This window comes from Atractosteus spatula, chromosome 11 (assembly GCF_055471065.1).
Source record: "Atractosteus spatula isolate fAtrSpa1 chromosome 11, fAtrSpa1.hap1, whole genome shotgun sequence".
Classification (NCBI taxonomy): domain Eukaryota; kingdom Metazoa; phylum Chordata; class Actinopteri; order Semionotiformes; family Lepisosteidae; genus Atractosteus; species Atractosteus spatula.
In genome coordinates this window covers 32856020-32870400 of record NC_142716.1, presented here as the reverse complement: position 1 = coordinate 32870400, position 14381 = coordinate 32856020, and the positions used below count along the sequence as shown (strand labels likewise).

The window sequence follows — 14381 nt, the reverse complement described above, 5'->3', positions numbered from 1 at the left end:
ACAACACCTTCAATCTACTTGAGAGAGATGACATGTGAGCTATGGCTTCTGCAAGCTCTGTCTCTGACTGATCTGTGACAGGCAGCTCACCAGTTGTGTGTCTTTTCCTCCCACGATGCTCAGTCCCAGGCCGGAGCGGCCCTTGGAGATCTCAATAACGGTCTCCTGTCCTGGGACGATGGGGCAGGTGGCTGGATCTTTGGGATGGACAGGGGACAAACATCACTTGTCCTGCAGCAACATTCTCTTTCCTAGTAAAGTTCATTTCCCCACCAAGGAACAGGGAACTAAATTCACAAAGAAGACTGACGTCTGAGGACTGGGATACTTTCTCTTCAGGCTACATTATGACTGAGTTAAACAAAATTATTTTCAGGGTGATCTTAATTCAAATAAGTTTTATTTCCCAATATATACAAATTGTGAATGTTTGACTGTAGCCAGAGCTACTCACGGTCAAACTGTCAGCTGCCAACTCAACAACTCAACCCACTTGTCTCGTCTTTCCTCATTCTCTGGTATGTACAACTGACATAGCGGGTTTTATTTTTTTTTCTTAAACATCATAGGTATGCCATTTTAAGTTTGAATTAAGCTAAATGTAAAGTAATAATAACCATTACAAAATCATAAGCATTAATAATAGATCAGATAATAAGCATCGGATCTCTTTCTTTTTATTAAGGGAAAAGGTAAGTTAACATGCTTAGAACTCGGTAAATTTATCATACTACAGACAGAACAAGACAGAAACTGCCAGCCTCTTTTAAAGACAAACATGTTTCTATTATTTTCAAATATGATCTTTATATATTTATTTTAATAAATGAAAACAACAAATAACTAATTAATTATTGATTTGTCTTTGCAAAACTATTCCTCCCGTACATCAGGAGTTGTCAAAAAATCATCTGATAGTGGCTTTTGAATGAATCTACTGCTTAAGATATTACAAGCATAATTTCACTTTATACATAGAAACAATAAAATTGCCATGAGAGATTTATTTTAAAGAGAAATCACCAACCTTGAAAGCAGTATACTACACAGCGTACACAGGATTCATATGGAAAACACTTATTAAAAAACAGTTTCCTGACTTGTTCATTTTCCATTAATCATTAAATACTCATTATCACCTGTTGGCAATTTGACACAATTAGACACAGCTTCAATTACAGGGGTGCAACTCCTCAAGAACAGTTTAAAGTTAGAAACTCATGAGTGAAGCTGAAATTGTCAACATCTGAAAAGTATCAGGCTGAAGTCAGCATTGCGATTATTGCCCAAGGACCTGGTGGCCTGAGTAAGGTTTTAATTCCACTTTTACTTATCACAGATCTGAGGCAATAGATCTTGTTTTGACAGAAAGCTTAAAAAAAACAGTTTCGCTCTCTATTTATCCAACCCTGTATTGACCTGTTTAAACATTTCCTTCCGACCGCTGCTGTAGCAGCCTAGCAACCTAGCAAGAGGACTCCTTGAGGAAAGGCACACAGAGGACATGGGATGGACATGTCAAGGACATGGACTTTCAGGAGGAGCCAGGGAAGAGCGGGGTACCTCGGCCGGTGTACTCGAAGTCTGGGGGGCTGCCAGAAGGCAGAAGAGTAGCAGATGACACCACAGTCCTGTCCAGAGAGCTGGCAGCCATCTTGGCGAAGATGGGTTTTGGGGTGCTGGCGGACTGAACAAGACGGCAAACTTTCAGGAATCTAGTGTCTGCATCTCAAGGCTACGTCAGGTGCAAAGCTTAAGAAAAGATCCTATTTTTCACAAGGCAGTTTGCTTTGATAGGTGTTTAATAATGATGCCTACTTTCCCATTCTTTCCTGCAAATGTATAACAGAAGCCAAAAGTAATGTTCACTTGATAAGGGAACGATTCTCTTATGGATTAGACAGTTATTTCATAATCTAACACTGTATTTGACTATAAAAGACCTCTGACAGAAGCTGAACATTGGAACTTTGTAGCAATATCTAACATACAAACTAAACACATATACAGCAATTCCTCTAAGGTTCTGCAACTTTGATCTGTCTTATTGACATAGATGAGGACTGGCACTGTGGAGAGGCAATATACAGTGGGCGAGGAAACCTTGGAAATAGGAGAATCTGCTCTTAGAGAAACAAACTATAAAACAGGTTAAACTGTAAACACTGAAAAACACTCCAACGTTTTCCAGTCTGCCAAGACATATAATTGAGGTGTCTGCAGTGTGTGTGGGGTTAATCCAAGATGACCTATAATTCAAGAAGGGTATTGTACTCTCTGCTTTTCTCAGTGCTACAGAAAGTAGCTTAAGCTCCAACCTTACAAGCCACTTTGCACTGTGTAAGACCATGTTAACAGGCAGTCTAACAGCCAAGACCCATGTCTAGTGTATATACAGTATATTGAGCAGATTTGTTTGTCTACATTTCTCACTGGTTGAATGCTCTACATAAATAGACAGTATTGGAGAGTATCTATAGATGCTGGGGAGGGAAGAGAAAGATTTTAAAACTAAGTTATTTGATTGGTAAAAAAAGGAGCACCATTTAAGAGCTTTGAGTAATGTCAGAAGCCAAGACAAACTAATTTTAGCAATGCTTCATTCCGTTTTTCATGAGCAGCCATCAGGACTCAGGTGAAATTCTGGGGGTCATGGGTAAGAGACAAACTGTATCACAGTTAGTAACATACTCATTGAAGTTGTACATACTCAGGTAATAACAAATGGTAACTGGAGAACAATGTGTAGAAAGGTGAGAAATGAGGATGAGGGTGAGTCACAATATGAGGAAAGTACCTGTTCATGAAGCTGTCCTCTAGAACTCTTGATCTCTGCTTCCGCATCCTTTTCATATATCTTGACTTTCTGCAAAAAGTGACAGAAAACAGGTAAATGTGACACCAGTGTGGCACCAACTGGTCAGCAAATTATCTTCCTAGCAATAAGCAGACCCTTAACATGAAATGTCACTGAACAATAAGAGTTGTCATAAAGCCCTTTGCTGACGGAATTCTGCAAGTTTCCCGCTTTTATTAAACAGCTCCCAGAATGGAGTACCTGTTCATCCGCGGCTTGGCACTCGGTGCTCAGAACTATAACAGAGTGGAACACGTAAAGGTTCATTCCATGTAGAAAGGTAAAGAAAAGAAACTTGGCTGTAGAGCATTGTCCAGGTGTGAGTGAGAGAGGGAAAGCAGCTGAATAATAAGGATAGAAGAACAAAAGAGAGAGTAGTTAAGGGAGGGGCAGGGAGGAAATGGGCACGGGGTCCATTCGACTACGACTCGAACTGTATAACAATTTGCCAACACCATGCCTGACAGCAGGGATAGTGTTGACTAAATAATGCACTATGTTGGATTTGCATCAGATGTATCACTTTGAACTTACAGTAAGTAGACCATAATGTTCCAATTTTGTCTTGTCTGACCACAAAACTTTTTGCCACATGTGTGCAGGACACCACCAGTATAAACACAGACAAACAGCAAAAACATGCATCTTTTTTACATTTATATATATAAAAAGTATTGTACAAAAATGCCATATTTTTGTACATATGTAAAAATACAGCAATGAAACCTACAGTACTATCAAGGTGTTTTGTTATAAATCCCCCTGAAACATCCAAGATATATTTTTAGTTCCATACAAAGCCCCCTTTCTGGTGTGACCAGGATATTGTTGACCTATCTCCCATCTCAGCCAGTGAACTCTGAACTTCTCCAAGTGACCGTTGTTGACTTATGGTGACATCACTACCACGTTCCTCCTTGCCTGACTGCTCAGTCTGGAGGCAGTGTCTGGCTGTTTCCCACTTCTGAATGATCAGCTTCACCATGCTCAAAGAGATATTAACAGCCTTTTCAAAGGTTTAATGTCCTTCTCCTCATATGGTGCTTTTCTACAACTTTATCTCAGAGTTGCTTTGAAAGCTCCACAGTCTTCATGGTTGAATCTTTGCTTGGAACTGAATGACTGAGGGCCCTTGCAGAGACAGATTGATTTATTGTGAAAAGAAGTGAACCACTATTAGGGGACACAAGGGCCACTCAGTTGTGTAGCCTTTTAAGATGAGTGTGTGCATATATATTAATCCAGATGTGCCACTGCAAAGTGTTTGTATACTCACGCCATCATGACTTTTCCATTTTTCTTTCACAATATCTTTTTACTCCCTTGTTTGTTTTCTGATTTGAATGTGTGAAGTATGTAACAAATATTAATTGCTTCTTCAAAGTGCCATAACTGAGTAAACAAAAAACGTCGAAGCAACAAAATGTTAAAGATGTCCTGACAATACGGTTTTCAATAGAACAGAGATTTATGAATTGTGAACAGTGAACAAAGAAAAACTCTAAAGCTGTAAAATGGGAAATTGTATCAGTTGCCTTCAGCATTTGAGTTGAGACCAGCCAAATACCTCTCTGTATTCAGAGCAAGATGAGAAAAGTGGGCTGCAACTGTAAGAGATCATGACTTAGAAGCTCGTAACTGAGAGAAATGTGTCTGATGTACATTTGAACATACAGCTGACAGACCTCTACTCTGCGTGTTACATCCATGGCCATTTTTTAACAGGATTTCACTTTTTGTGGCAAGTCTTTTTGACTGATTTATGTATCTATATTTCAAGCTTTAGTGGAGCCTGTCTCTTGGAGGATAAAAAATGTCTTTAATGACTGCTCTGGTGCATTTTTTCCTCACCACCACCACTTGCACAAAAGATTCAGCATCAGAGCCAGAATGATGAATTACCCTCACTGAAGCCCTGGGCATCTGGAATAGCAATGAGCTGCTTTTTAAATGTGCAAAAGAACAATGAAGTGTGACATTTAAAATGTTGCAAAAATCTAAAACATACAGTATTATATAATACACCAGAATTATTTTGATAGTGATAAACTGTTATATAAACTGCCAAGACACATTTAAAATAGTTCCCAAAATCCTGCTTTTTCATTGCACTCTTCACACTGACATTTTGTAATTACTAAAGAAATAAAGGTTTGTGGTGACGCCCTCTACAATTTATCACTGAACAGCTAAGCACTAGCATTTATTTTTTCAAAAATAAAATTCTAAATTCTATCAGCCCAAAAAGTTCAAGAAAATAATTTATTTTGAAATCAGACTGGAAAGAGCCATTATACTCTCTAGTACGCCTTGACAGTGCGGCTCAACTGTCAACACCGTGTCAGCTGTCACTCCGAGTATGTAGTTTGGAATCGGGAATAACCAACTGACCCGTGTCTGTGAAATACAAGCTATACAACAGGGAAGTTAGGGTGACAGGAGATATGTGGAATACAGGAAATATGAGGACAAACAGGGGCACGAGAAATTAGGATATCTGATCTAATAGTAATATGTGATTAATCTTGACCGCACTCTGCTCTGGAGAGAAAATGGCAACATGCCTGTTGTTGAGGTGCCAGAATTATTAAGGAGAATAGCGTAGCTCTTAGCCCCCCACCACGATTCAGACACTCTTGGGTCCATAGGGCTTTAGAGACAAACAGTACCTCCACAGCAGTGAATTCCCCTACTCCAAAAGGCCAGGCCTCCTGGCATAGGAGAATTCATCTCAGACTTCCCAGGAGACAAGGAGGGTAGTGTGACCTCCTGTAACAGGCTCAATGCCAACTGAGCTCTGTCACATTAAACCAAACACTTGTTTTCTTAATGGTGGCGAATGATACAACTTGACTTGAAAGCAGCCTGACTTAGAATTCCAGCGTTGTTTTAAGCTACCAGCATCAACTGGAGAAACGGCACTCAAAGGTGCTCTCATTGCACCCTGAGAAAGTGCACTATAAGTCAAGCAAGGCACACAGCACCTGACTTGTCAGTCAGGACATGATCAATAAATAAAATATTTTTAACGCCAGTACCAGGAGTGCTTAGCAAACATAAAAAAATACTTTGATCTTCAAATGACTTCTAATATTCAGACGGTGACTTGTGTCACTGTCACTCTTTTACAGTGTTCTGTTACACTGCACTTTCTCTTGCAGGTTAACCAGCATTTATCTTACAAAATAAAACCTTCTTACTTCCTCCAACTCCAAATAAACTCCTAACCTAAAGGGAACACATATTTTGCCATCTAATTTAATTCTCTCTTGCTCAGTTTGCACATTTAAACATGTAGAAGGACATATAGGCAACTTTAACCATGTTCAAGTTTAAGTTTATGCGGACTGCTAAGTTTTACATTTTACAGATGAAGACCAAGCTTATTATATTTGAACAGGCTCTTTCAGTCAGAAGAGACAGTTCAGCCCTGTATCCTTAGATCTCACCTTAGATGTGGCCTCACCCTCACTGAGACTCTTCAGCACCACCTCTGTCCCTTGAGCCTCTGCTTTCAGGCTAGTCTGCTCCTGGGGACAGCAGGGACAGGGAGGGTGTTACTGAGTGCGGATGACTAAAGTTTCTAAATACAAATCACTTATACTGAATCAACACGACAATGCATCAGTGCAAACACTGCTTGAGAGGATTAAAAGGAATCTTTACATTTCCCATTTTAAACACTTATTGAGTCATTGCTTAAACTAACTGTGACCATTTGCTCTTTTGGTCTGGCTGTGGAAAGTGAAGTGCTGTACAGTAGGTTCTCCAGTCTAGGCACAGTAATGAGTTCTGTGTAGGGTGTCCTCAACTGAAGTTCGGCCAACAACAAATATTCCTGTGTACAGTAAAGTGTGTCTCTCAGTCCAGTAATCAAAGCCACCTTCCAACACAAGAAAAATATATACTATATGTGTATTTTGTTCAGGACTCCAATTACGTATTTTGGTAAAGATTTTACTGATGAGTGAGAACATCCAAGTTAAAAGCTTAAGTTGCCTTTTATAACTGTAATCAGTAAAATTATTCTTAAACAAATTTGAGAATTTTTACCAACTTCTAAAAATCAGGTTCCAAGACACAGTTGCGATTTCAAAGTAAAGACAAGCATAATGCACACCTTCCCCAGACTGCAGAAGTGCTTCTCAGAGAGCAGTGCTTATCCCTGCTGCTGTGTTTTGCTTTAGAACACTTATCCTGTGAGTTTATACTATCTGCATTCCCTTGTGTCATTTCTTTGTGGTTTTGGTTCTTTCCATCTGTCTTCTTAGCCGCCTTTTTTGGTTCTGTCTGAGAAAACTGGGGAGAATACAACCCCCCCAGACGCTTGGGTAGTTTTCTGTTAAGAGATACACGGCTCAGGCTGTTTAATAAGATAAACTTCCAGTAACAAGCTTTGGAAAAAGCATTTTCCAAATCAACCAAAACTGAAACTTGAGCGCAAGGCCGATGTTCCCGCCACGTTTTCCCCATAGCGGGCCCTTACCTTTCCCAGGGACACCTCAGGGATATTCTTCTTGTGTGCAAAGTCCTCGGTCCCCTGGGACATTTCCTTGGCTGTCAGCATCTCATGAGACTAATGAGAATAAGAAAAACTGTTTAGTCCTTTAGTTTACTCTAAATCACCTGTTCTATAAACATTAGGAACTCTTATAAGCAAGTAATTTGCTCAATTAAGGGAAGTTGCACCCTTGAGGGATGGTGCGGAGCGGTGGCACTGTGGCTAAGGATCTGCGCCTGTGGCTAGAAGGTTGCCGGTTCAAATCCCACGGCTGGCAGAGGAAATCTACTCTGTTGGGCCCCCGAGAAAGGCCCTTAACCCCAACTGCTCCAGGAGCGCTGTACAATGGCTGACCCTGCGCTCTGACCCCAAGCTTCTCTCCCTGTCCGTGTCTTATGGAGAGCAAGCTGGTGTATGTGAAAAGACGAATTCCCTAATGCAAGAAATTGTATTTGGCCAATAAAGTGATGTTATGTTATGGTATTCTGATTTTTCTACCAAATGATCTCTAAGTTCACTTAGAAATTCTAAGTGAATTAATTGTACAAAACAACTGTTTAACCGATCACAGTAATCACAGTTAATGGAATCTTTTTTGCATTTGTGAGGGAGGAGTTTTCCACCTACAGAAGAAGTTGGTGTTGGGAGTTTCAGGGAAAAAAACATTGGATTTTTTTATTGTAAATAAAAATATAACAGTTGGTTTTCTAGGTCTCCAGAAATTCATGATGTAACGGCTATACATAAAACTGCTTGATAAGTGGCCTCCATGACCAAGACTGACCCCTGCTTTACAGCCTTCAGCAATGGAGCAATTGACACTGAATATTGTTTTTTTTTATGTCCATGGTCCCAGAGTTATACTGAGAGTATGAAACCTTGTGTCGTGTTGCATCAAAGAACATTCAAATGATGAGTTAATATGTAAGGATAATTCTTTTACTGTTAAAATTGTTATATGCTGTACATAGTACCGTGCCTGTTTGTAATTACTTCGCAAAATTGTTCTTTTGGTTGTGTGTTACAGTGTGGAAATAAAGGTCAATAAATTCTGATTTAATGCATCACAAAATGTGTTAGTTTAGGAAGAGTGTGTAGACTTGTTCAGTAAATAATCCCTTCACAGACTATTTACACAAAAAGTTTGGTATGCTCTGGAAAATTCAGTGGTATTTATATTTTGTGGTACAATAGCATGGCTGAAACTGCTTAAAAAAAACATTTATTAGTCTTGTCTTAAGCCTAGATTTGTTTCAAACTACGGCTATGAATGTGTTTGTAAATACAGTAATCCTTCATTATACAAGCTTAATTTGTTCCTCAAAAAACTGCTCATAAGGAGAAGCTTAATGTAATGGAAATTAAATTCTGATGTTATAATCTCTAATTGGTTCCAGAAATCACAAATGTTCCCTCAAACACCCAAATCACACCTTAATACAATACAGAATGATATCTAAATATGAAAACAATAATATTCATGGTTTATTATTTGAGTAACATGCTAAAATCATTAGCTGATGCATAAACTATAGGCAGGAAAACAAAACTCTCCAGCTTATTTACAGTACAGAACAGTACAGTACAGTAGTTACACAGCTACAGTAAACATTAAGTACTATCCTCTAGTATAGGAACTTAATATACAAGCATTTATTATTACAAGTTAAAATGTAATAAAATAAATTCCTCATCTGAGATGATGTTAAAAAGAAGAATCTCCGCAATGAAAGCACAGCTCAGAAGAGTGAAAATGTGCTCATTAAAAGAAAAACTAGTAGGAATTAGTACAGATTGTATAAAAAAAATCAGAGGATGCTCATATAGAGAAGGTTTACTGTATTTGTTTTGTCGAAACACATCAAAAGACATCCGCCCCTGCACAAAGATAGGGTGTACTGATCTTTCTGCAGATGACGTTTGCAGCCTGGTGGTGATATCAATTATTACTGGCCTAATGACCTACTGGGTTTGGGTAGGTTAGGGTTAAGGTTCAGATTTTCTTCAAAGAATGAATCCTACCACTCATTTAATCAGAAAATATAACTCAGAGCATCAAAATAATATTCTGCAAAGACTGAGCAGCCTTGCCAAACCAAACAAAATGTATCAATTGTAGTACAATCTCATTTTTTGACAAGTATTCTGTTATTGGAAATTTCGTGTGGAATGGTGCTCTGAATGAGCATGGTATCAGGGTTAAATAGGTTAAGAGTCAGGAATACCCAATAAATATTAGCTACACTGGTTAAAATGCCAGTGCATTCAATGCCAAATGGAACAGTTTGAAAGGTTTAACCACTTTCTTTCAAACTTTTGCTTTTTGTGCAATTTAGACAACAGTCCCACTTAGGGCAATGCAGTGCATAGGGCCATAAATGCAAGAAAAAAAAATGTGAAGACAACATTAAAATATTACTGTTCCTAAATTTCACTTCTGTCCTAAAACACAGCCATGCCATCAAACATCCTCTAAGTTTTCCAATACTCCTAACCCTAACCCTAGCTAAGGGTTTGGGTAGGTTAGGGTTAGAGTTCAGATTTTCTTCAAAGAATTAATGCAACCTAACACTCATTTAAGTAGAAAATATAACCCAGGGCATCAAAATAATAGTCTGCAAAGACTAAGCAGCCTTGCCAAACCAAACAAAATGTATCAACTGTGGTACAAATTCATTTTTTGACCAGTATTCTGTTATTGGAAATTTCGTGTGGAATGGTGCTCTGAATGAGCATGGTATCAGGGTTAAATAGGTTAAGAGTCAGGAATACCCAATAAATATTAGCTACGCCGGTTAAAATGCCAGTGCATTCAATGCCAAATGCAACAGTTTGAAAGGTTTAACCACTTTCTTTGAAACTGTTGCTTTTGGGGCAATTTAGACAACAGTCCCACTTAGGGCAATGCAGTGTATAGAGCCATATAAAGTATATACAACTAATTTACTACACACCAGTGGCATCTTTAAAAGCGTTTCCTGTCTCAGTAAAATTAGTATATCAAAGGCCAGGTGAGACCATGAAAGAGAAGATCATTTTCACAAATCGTTACCGTGGATACTTCCTCAAATTGACCACAGTGAACAGCACAAGTCTCACTCTACTTTGCACTGATTTTGTGGAATGACGCTCAAATTCACAAACCATGATGGAATTATTGACAAGTTAGAAGTATAAAATAATTTTCATATTAATAACACACATACAATAAGAGGCCGAACTACTAAGATGAAACACTTTATCTAGTACAGGGTTGCAGGGGAGTTGCAGCCTATCCAGGCAAGCAATGGGTGCAAGGCAGTGTACACACTGAATGGGAGACAAGTCCACCACCGGTCACACAAAGCCACAGACACACACACTCACATATCAGGGCCTGTTTTCCCAAATGCCCATTAACCTACCAGTATGTCTTTGGACTGTGGGAGGAAACCCAGCACCCAGAGGAAACTCCTTTAATAAAATATTTATTAATATTTATTTGAAATCTGCTTCACAGTCAATTATACTGATTTTAGGGATTAGGTAAAAGGGGGATTGTGTCTTCAACGTGGGGAAAACATGCACACTCCACACAGATAACATCCCAGGTCCAAAATTGAACCTAGGGACCCACCTCAAGGTCTAGGTCAGAATGTTAACGACATTAAACAAATGCCACCCCATGACACCCGTGGATGATCCCACTTTAAAAAAAGGTGTGGAACATTTATGAGCAAGTCTCCTGTATCTACTCTGGATTCCTGTCAAATTTTATATTTTTGACTTAGAGGCGCAGGATGACAGCTCCTGAATCTCAATAATAACTAGCCTAATGCAGGATTTAATACTGTATGTATGCATTTCTGAGACTATAAAGACAAAATTTGTTCATACGTAAGTAATTTCAGGGGTAAATCACCCCCAGGACTGCCAAACCACAATTATTTCTTTTTGAGTTAAAATTGTTTTTGCGATGAAATTAATCAAGTACTTGCTGCAAATTGAAAGTCAAACACTGGAGCTGATTAGCATATAGACTGACAAATTGATTCAGACAAATCTAGAGGGCTGTGTCAGAAACAATTTTCATTAAATAAAACCCAGAGGGTTTTCTCTTAGGTCAATACCGCCTGGGTCTCATCAACAACAATGTCACGTGACCCTCCTCCATCTTCCAGCAACCTGAGTCACATCCCTCTTCTTCATAACGAGCTGCATGAGCACAGAGGTACAGTACAGTGGGTTACCTCAGGGAAGCCAACAATGGTTAACACCTTCCCCCCAGAAAACCTTAAATGTGAACAAGACTTTACACAATAACATTAGTCATTGGGAACATGAGGGAATTCTGTAAGCCATCCGACCACAGCACTCAGTTCTCTGGTTAGACTTTAGTAGCTCTAATGTTAACATATCCATCATTGCAGAACAGACTTTCTTTTCTCATTTTCAGCTGAGTCAGGCAATTACACATGGTGGAAACAGCTGATCTTGCCAAATAAGCCTTATTCAGCCAGTGGCTAGAAATGTACTTAGCCCTCAGACAAGCTGTTAACATAAGGTTGCAAACGGATAGACTTCAGAGACAAACACAGGACTAATGGCTCTTCCATAACAGGTGATCTTCTGTCTATCCTAATATGTTCAGTGTAGCAAAAAAATACAATGTCTTCTTCTTTCTTGGCACAACAGGCTTAGGTGTAACTCACCTGGCTGCTCAAAGCAGACATAAAACCTTTTTGGGCTGCATGATTCCCTCCTACCGTCCGGTAAACGGTACCAAAGCATTCAGTCCAAGTCCAACAGACTACGGAACAGCTTCTACCTTCAGGCAATAAGACTGCTAAACAGCCAACCTTCAGCTCCTTTAGCAAATCACCTGTAATGGCTACATGGACACACAGTTTTCACTGTATTCAGCATAACCGCACTACTTGTATATATTGCATACACCATGGACACATAGCAGCTCTACTCATATTGAGTTTTATTCTGTTTCTATTACATCTATTATTATGTAACCTTATTTTCATAACCTTATTTTTGTGATTTTTGTGTTTTTGTGATTTCTGTGATTCTTGTGATTTTTGTGAGCTTGCAGAAAAGACATTTCATTGCCAGCAACTACTGCTGCACGCTGTATTGTTGTGCATTTGATAAATAAACTTTGATTTGATTTGAAGTGGAGCTCGTTTACCTCATTGGAAGAAACAGACGCTGGAGGTGTCGGGAAAGGAGGAACAGCCATTTGGTTGATAGCATCTTCATTCCTTTAAAATGAAACAAACAAAGTTTAAATGTCTTATTCATTTGTTGTAATGCATTTCATTAAAGGCTCAATTATTAAGGGCAAGTTGTTTTAAAAGAAAATATAAAAACTGCCAAAAGCATGTATTAGATCTCATTGTTACTACATAATTATCATGCCCTGCACACAGAGGATATCAGAGCATTGTACAGATGAGAGTTACCTCACTTCATTCTGCAGCAGCAGCTCATTTGCACAGCTGGAGAAGGAAGGAAAAATCTGAGTTAGATAAACTGCAGAATGGAATCAGTTTGTCCCGATGCAGAAAGCTACAACTATAATTTCGACAGTGAGCCAGGATTGGAACACTAATTTTTCCAAATACTGCCACTGAATTTAAATGATCATCAGAAATCAGGATATCAGTGTAATATCCCATCTGAAACAATGCCGTATAAGGTGTAGTGTGGAGGAGTGATTAGGATACTGGACTCGTAACTGGAAGGCTGTTCAAATCCCAGGTGGGATGAACCGATGAACCCTTGGACAAGGTACTCTGCTCAGATTGCTTCAGTAAAATGCCCAGCTCTATAGCTGAGAACAAGTAATACAAATGTCTTCACCTCATCATTACTCTGCTTAGATTTTCCCCTTTGTTCAAATATGGCAGTCTCCCCCAGTACCCAGCGTTCAACACAAAAGGGAGGTCATATCTTGAGGCAGAACATTGATTATTTTGCAGGACAAATAAACATGAAAAAAAGATTTTGCAAAGAATTCACAAAAATACACTAAGGCATGTTAGCCACTGGTAATCCGCACTGGGGGTATTCTCACCAGAAGCTTCTTGGAGACTAAGTGCCTTTAAATCCTTGTTTTCTCTACTCCCAAAACGGATAACTGTTTCCACTCCTAAACTATTTCTTTCAAGTTTACTTGTAGTATGACACACATTACTTTAACGCAGGTTGAAGCCAGTATCATAATAAAGAAAGAATTGCTTTAAGATTAAATTTGAGCAAATATACACGTCCAAATACACTAGCAACCAACACACCATGCCTGTTGACAAAACCACAAACCAAGCCTTTGAGAAATATGTGCACATGATTTACACACAAGCACAGCTGTTCTGCTGTGCATGTCCAGAAGCATACTGACAAGCGATCTGATACATGCAATCGTGCATCAGTGAGGAGCACAGGGATGACACAGGAGGAAAAGATTAACACGCTGTCAAGGAGTACCACCCTGTGCAGCAGAAGACAGGAAATGAAACCACCAGCATGCCTGTCCCTTTCCCAGTCGTACTGCTGCTGTCTTGCTTTTGTAGAAAGAAGACCAAAGTGTAGTGCTGCTAGCAGGATCGATTTTCCCCCAGTCTCTCTGCTTCATCAGCGCATAGGTGCTCTCCTTGGCCTGTTCTCTCCCCTTCCCTGCTTTTATGAGGGCCCTAAGTGAGAAAGCTGGGAAAGACAGACCAGCAGGCAGCCTCTGTCTCAGAAGAGTCCTGCTGCCTGGCGTGTTCAGCGCATACACCATCCTTTCCCTCAGCCTGCCCAGTAAGTGACCCTTACCAATCACGGCTAATGCTTTTATTTTGGAGGGTGGTGAGAATTAATCTCTTCCTCTCCTGTCCCCAAAGGCCATAAAACTTGTGAGGCTGACAAGGTCGCTGCTTTGTTGCCGCACTGTGTTAAATAGTGGCGGAGTCTCCGGGTTTCAGGTCAACCCTCCCAGAGGACCACTAATAGATGTGTCCTGAACTGTGGATGACATGGAGGAAATAGCAA

The 14381-nt window shown here is 39.5% G+C and overlaps 1 protein-coding gene across 4 annotated transcripts in view; it reads right to left on the bottom strand.

Annotated features, from left to right (window-relative positions):
* Positions 1–14381, bottom strand: part of patj (PATJ crumbs cell polarity complex component) — a 230608-nt gene that overhangs the window by 32539 nt on the left and 183688 nt on the right. For 3 of the 4 annotated variants that reach the window (XM_088927009.1, XM_088927012.1, XM_088927010.1), the window contains 7 exons: positions 12812–12847; positions 12538–12610; positions 7344–7433; positions 6307–6387; positions 2798–2866; positions 1564–1687; positions 91–197 (listed from right to left, as the gene is read on the bottom strand). In XM_088927009.1, coding sequence (XP_088783135.1) covers positions 91–197; positions 1564–1687; positions 2798–2866; positions 6307–6387; positions 7344–7433; positions 12538–12610; positions 12812–12847 — 580 coding nt within the window. The remainder of the gene's footprint in view (positions 1–90; positions 198–1563; positions 1688–2797; positions 2867–6306; positions 6388–7343; positions 7434–12537; positions 12611–12811; positions 12848–14381) is intronic. The other variant, XM_088927011.1, reaches the window with a different exon arrangement.